We start from the raw sequence: 6,000 nt of genomic DNA on the forward strand, positions 1-6,000 counted from the left end.
CTGTCTGCAAGGATAAGTGGGCTTGTCACAAGCAGAGCTAATCTGTTGCAACGCTCAGTCACACTCAATCCCCCAGTGGTACTCTCCGCTTGTCCTTGAATGTCTGCTGGCATTGGAAGCTTACTTGGACCACTGATCAGTCTAACCATGGTGGAAAACATGTCAATGAACGGCAGGCAGCTTAAAGAACTTTTGCCCTTTACAGTTTTCATGCCCTTTTATGTTGGCATGAACAAGATCTACCTAAAATAGACACATGTGCCATCTGTGTGGGTCATTAGCCCATATTACACCATTCAAAGCAATTTTTGTTTGAACATTAAACTGTCGCTCAAGAAGAGAGATGAATGCAATCAAAAAGTGCTTTATCTCCAAGGTCATCGACACCGAGTGAGAGACAAAAGAAAGAAGAGTGAGGAGAGCTCTCAGACACATAAGGAAGGCTGTATTATGACTTGGACAGCATTCAAAATATGAATTGGGCGTGTTGATGTGCAATCACTTCCCTATTCACTAGCAGAAATGATCCCCAAAAGTGTACCGTCATACACTTACTAGTTTCTGTTTTAGAGGGATTTTTTAAAGCTGGTTTGATATCAAAGCTGAAGAATGCAATTATTTTTTAAAACCAAAACACCTTCTAAAAAAGTTGTCAGAAAAGTGGGGCAGCAGAATGGGACATAGTAGTTAGTGATATTGAACATTTAAAGCTCATTATAGTGTAAATGGAGTGTTTGTAATGTCTGCAAATTGTTTGTTGGTACGTTTTAGCTTAACTACAAATCACTAATACTTAACATTTTTGTCGACTGTTTTTAAATGTATTTTTGGTATCCTGCTAAAAAACACATCCAGGCAGCCACTGGTTTCTATTCATTTCCGTATGGCACAAAAATGAAATGGCAGACTCCTGAAACTGGAATTGTCTAGTCCATCACAGTACACATCAAGTCTTCATTAATATTTGCCAAAGTGGTGTTATCTATTGATTTAACTGCATTAACTGCACAAACAAGCAGAAATAATGTAATGTTGCCACAGTTAGTAAATGCAGTCTTTATGTTCACTGTGATAGTTTTAAGTTTCAAGAGTTTGCTAATTATATTATAAATTATATTGTAGATAAGAGAAATTGTTAGCTGTAATGTAAAGTATGTGATTTGTAGTAAATAAGACAAAACGTGTAAAATCACCTGTATGGTCCTTTAAATTGGCATGGCAATAACTATATGTTATATTCACTGGAATCTGAAGGACAGGCACACCTTCACCAACAAATCCTGAAGAACTGTCTCGCATTTATTTTGTGCTTGTTCGACATTGAGAAATTGCCACAAAAGTAGTATGTAGGATGGGATATGCTGTGTCATCTCATTAATTCTGCCTGTCCTTCACGGACCGAGAAGAAACAACCTTTTTATACAACACTCACAGAAGTTAGTTTGTCATACTGTAAAATAAGGATGTGATGAGATGAAGAAAAAGGTGATTATGACGAACTTCAATTGTAGCAAAATTTTGTTTTCCATGTCATTTCCTTTTGATGTAAGAGAGTTTATTCTCCACTATGGATACTGAGTTCAAGTTTAGGAAGACAGTTACTCATGTGGAAATATTACGCTGACTGCTGAAGATCAAAGGATTGAAATTATAAAGAGACAATGTTGTGGTTTCTGTTTTAGAGGGATTTTTTTGAGCCGGTTCGATATCAAAGCTGAAGGATGCAATTATTTTCTAAAACGAAAAATGCTTTCTAAAAAAGTAGTCAGAAAAGTGGGGCAGCAAAATGGGACATAAGGGACGGAACGTGAGGAATGGATTTCAATAAATGTCAAATATTCATGTTAAAATATAAAAAAATATAGATAGCTGTCATTGTAGAAGTAAAATCTAATTAGTTTGATGACAAATGACTTGATCGCATAAATATTGATGAATATTCAGATGAATATCATAGTTACTATTAATGTATATGCCATTAGATTCTGTTCATGATCTCATCTTCCCTTTTTATGAATTCCACAAAGTGTCAATAACAATGATTTTTTATTAAACTGGCACTCTACAGTATGTGCTGGGGAATAAAAAAGTGCTCCATGTATTACTTCTTAGTGCTGGATCACCATTGCTGCACTATATTCTCACCAGCCGTTACACTATAAGAGTGTTTCAGCAACTCTTTGGCCAAGGACACGGAGCAGCAGATCAGTGAAATTCTGCAAAGCTTGTTAAAATACTTTTAACATGACTGTGCAGTCAACACAGAGAAAATAAGTCAGACCTACATCTCAGCACAGCTATTTATGTTTCTGTTGTTATTGTTAGTTTGTCCAGCGCAAATGCAAATCAAAGCTTAACATCTTCACATCAACATAAGTATGATCTGAACCCAGCTGTAAATCCCTCAAATATTTTCTTTTTTTTTTTTTTTTTTGCCCCGATCCAGTGGAAACAGATTGCTTTCATTTCCAATTGTTAGTGTTGAGTGTTTGGATTTCACAAACGCAACAAAGGCGGCTTAAGCAGAAATGATGACTGCTACAAAAACACACAGTGAGATGTGCCAGGAGGACTGAATAATATCAGGGGGCTGACGTGTTTTCAGAATATGCTCCATTGAATGGCAGGATTTCAAAACAGAAGTGGGGACAGCCTTTGGCAAAATCTGCTGAGTCAATTGAAGAATTGTCTTGCCTGAAATATTTATTTTCAGTGACTATGTGGTACAGTCATGCTGCGTGAATGTATAGTGACTGTTGGGAATGCGTTCTGCTCATTCATGACTGTGCTGTTAAACACGTAATGAGCTGTGAGCTTTAAACTGTGTTTCTCGTATGAATCGAATTCTTGTCGGTTTTTTGTTTCTGAATTAAGCAAATCTCTCCATCCTACAGTACAGCCTCTCACCTTCTTCACACTCCCATGTACAGTTCAGTGACTGTCATCAGAATAATGTTCTGCAGGAATTAAAATGCCAGTGGGCAGTAGATTAGACAGGTGAAATGACATGTACTTAAGTTGACAAAAATGTCCAGCTCATACATTTATCGAAAGTGAGGGTGGTGCAGGAATGACTGTGTAGCATTTCCATATAATTTCTACAGTAATGTAAGGTTTTCTGACTGCCAAAGGATATAAAATATAGTCTTTAAGAGTTTTATAAGAACTTCTACATGGGGTATTTGTGTCTCATTTAAATGTTTGGGTCATTTTTGACAGTTTTAGCTGGCATAGCAATGGGATTGTTAAATTCTTTAAGATTCAGATTCTTCATTTTCATAGATTTCATAGATTACTTTGTAACTGCATGCTGTTCTATTAGGTGGGAAAACCAATTCTATATCTACTTTTGGCTTCAGCAACCTTGAGTCATGATGTCTGTGCTATCATTCAACACTGATCCACACATGCCGCTAGGAGAAATGCACCCATTCACTACCATCGATCTGGTAATAATGATGAACTGTAAAACACAGTGAATAGAGTACGTTTGTGGTAATCATACCTTTGTCTTCCTTGCAGCCAATCCCACTGGTGCTGGACCGAAGGGTGACCCAGGTACATCAGAGGTCTTCCGGGAGTCCAGCAGCACTACAGGGATGGTGGTTGGCATCGTAGCAGCGGCGGCACTTTGTATTCTCATCTTGCTTTACGCTATGTACAAATACCGGAATAGAGACGAGGGTTCGTACCATGTAGACGAGAGTCGCAACTACATCAGCAACTCGGCACAGTCCAACGGCACTGTTGTCAAAGAGAAACCAGTCAACACCGCAAAGACCTCAAGCAAGAACAAGAAGAACAAGGACAAGGAGTACTACGTGTGATTATCAAAGCTTTGGTCTCTGCTGGGCCACTTTAAACATTTATCGAAAAGACAAATCAGGACATCGTGTGTACAGTATAATAACAAAGATGAACCTTATTTAGTCGTTTTTTCCGATAAGACAATGCTCTGAAAAGTAAATATGAGGAATGAAAAAAATACCTTTCTTTAGACTCAAGCACTCAAGACAGTTTTAATGACTACAAGATGTACTGTCCAGAGACTGATGGATAAACATCTTTGGCAACCAGTTGAAAACGAACTTAATACATATCTTACATGTCAACCAAACATAAACCCATCTGTGACTTGTTTCCTTGGGAAGGATAATGTGATCGGACTCCCTTGTTTCTGGTAAACAGAGGAGCACAGATGCACTTTGCAAAGGAAGATTCAGCATTACAAACTCAATGTGTTCATTTACATTGCCTGTGTTTGTGTTGCTGGGACTTTTTTTCTAGAGAAAATGACACAATGCATAAATAAATACATACATAAATACGCCAAACATTTACTGTGGAGAAAAATGAAGAGAAAAAAAAAATCGGGTGACGGTGAATTCATAGAGAAAAAAATTATCCCTGATGGATGTCTGCGGAATCAGCCAAAGCACTCACTGAAGAGGCAGTGATGGCCGGTAAGGACTAATATCTGGCTGACTGAGCTGCTGCAGTGCAAATATGATAACGGACTGCAGTTTCTCTTGAAAGACTTACGTTTTAAAAAAGAAGAAAATGTCCATTGTGCCAGTAAGAAATCTGGAGGCCTTCGTTTTCACATCGTGTGAACTCAAAGGAGAGAGTTCCCTCAGAATTCGGGGGATGTCTCAAAAGCGATCATTCGGGAGCCATGCACGCAAAATTATCTTATTACAGTACATATGTTTATATACAGTACAACCACATCTATATGTGCTTTCTGGACTGTGACAAAGTGGTGTTTTATAGCCTGTTGTATAGATGATGCAAACTATAACTGCTCCTCAACCATTTTTGGAATAAAACTATAAAAAAAGGACAAAAAAGAAGACATAAGTGTTATTAAGTGTTGCTAGACATAGAAATTTTATGAAGACATCTGCATTAATTTTTTTTTCAATTGGATTATTTGATTCTTCCCTGTTTTTACATGTGTTCCTATATAGTTTTTATACAAATGCCAACCTGAGATAGATGATCCCAGACCAGTAGCAGCCTAACCTGTCCCAAAAACTGCACATGAATGCGGAGAGGCATGGCATGACAACCTGTGTGGCTCTCTCTTAAGGATACTGGTAGAATCACTGCCTTCCTCCTCAATCCTCACTTAACATGAGTGAGAATGAAGACCAAGAATATGAGTGATAAGGATGATGGATGATGATGATGATGATGATTAAGATAAATTTACCTGCTGTGTGTGTTTCCAAGTGGTATTATAAGATTGTCCGATGTGTGCTTGGGCTGATGAGAAACCTGAGGAGAATAACTCAAATAAGTCTCCATTTCAACTGTTCTGTGTTTGTTCTGTCATTCTGTCAGTCAATTCTGCTTTCCAGAGACCTGTACTTGGAATGAGTATGAGGAAAATGACCATGAACTATAAATGCTGATCATAAATTCTCTTTGTTTGCTCCTCTTTTATTTCTTCTTGAGTGTTTTATGTTAAATTGTAACTCTTCTTGTACTCCAAGTAAAAAAAATAATTATAAAAAACTAGTTTTGAAAAATCTAATGAATAAAATATTACCTAAGTGAACTTAAACCAGTCTATGACAAAATGTATCAGAGAAATATGCAGGTATGGTGATTTTTTGTGTGTGTGTGTGTGTGTGTGTGTGTGTGTGTGTGTGTGTGTGTGTGTGTGTGTGTCATCCTGCACTCATTTTCAAGCTTTACCGGCCTGTTTTTTGTTTGTTTGTTTGACCTGGTTCATGTCTGTTTTTCTATAATTTAGGGAATAATTTGGTGTTTGTTTTACCATTGAATCCATTCATGTATTACATGTTTAGTACATGCTAAAGATTATAAGCACTCCAGAGGATGTGTCACATTCACACTACAAAGTTTAGGGTGGGTTGTACATATAGAAAATACAGCTAGTGGCTGTAAATCCCTGGACAGGCTATCAACAAGGCTTGCTGTCTGAAAACTTTAAATATTACATTTATTTACACTCACTTTGGTCAAATAAAA

At 37.4% G+C, this 6,000-nt stretch overlaps 1 protein-coding gene across 8 annotated transcripts in view; it reads left to right on the forward strand.

The window, feature by feature from the left end:
* The window catches only part of LOC121911346 (neurexin-1a-like), a 269,413-nt gene extending 263,921 nt beyond the window's left edge, over positions 1-5,492 (forward strand). For all 8 annotated transcript variants that reach the window (XM_042432716.1, XM_042432717.1, XM_042432718.1 and 5 more), the window contains one exon: positions 3,523-5,492. In XM_042432716.1, the coding sequence (XP_042288650.1) occupies positions 3,523-3,827 (305 nt within the window). In that variant the 3' untranslated portion in view covers positions 3,828-5,492. The remainder of the gene's footprint in view (positions 1-3,522) is intronic.
* The last annotated feature ends 508 nt before the right edge of the window (positions 5,493-6,000 follow it).

Source organism: Thunnus maccoyii, chromosome 14, assembly GCF_910596095.1.
Source record: "Thunnus maccoyii chromosome 14, fThuMac1.1, whole genome shotgun sequence".
In the NCBI taxonomy this organism is placed as follows: Eukaryota; Metazoa; Chordata; class Actinopteri; order Scombriformes; family Scombridae; genus Thunnus; species Thunnus maccoyii.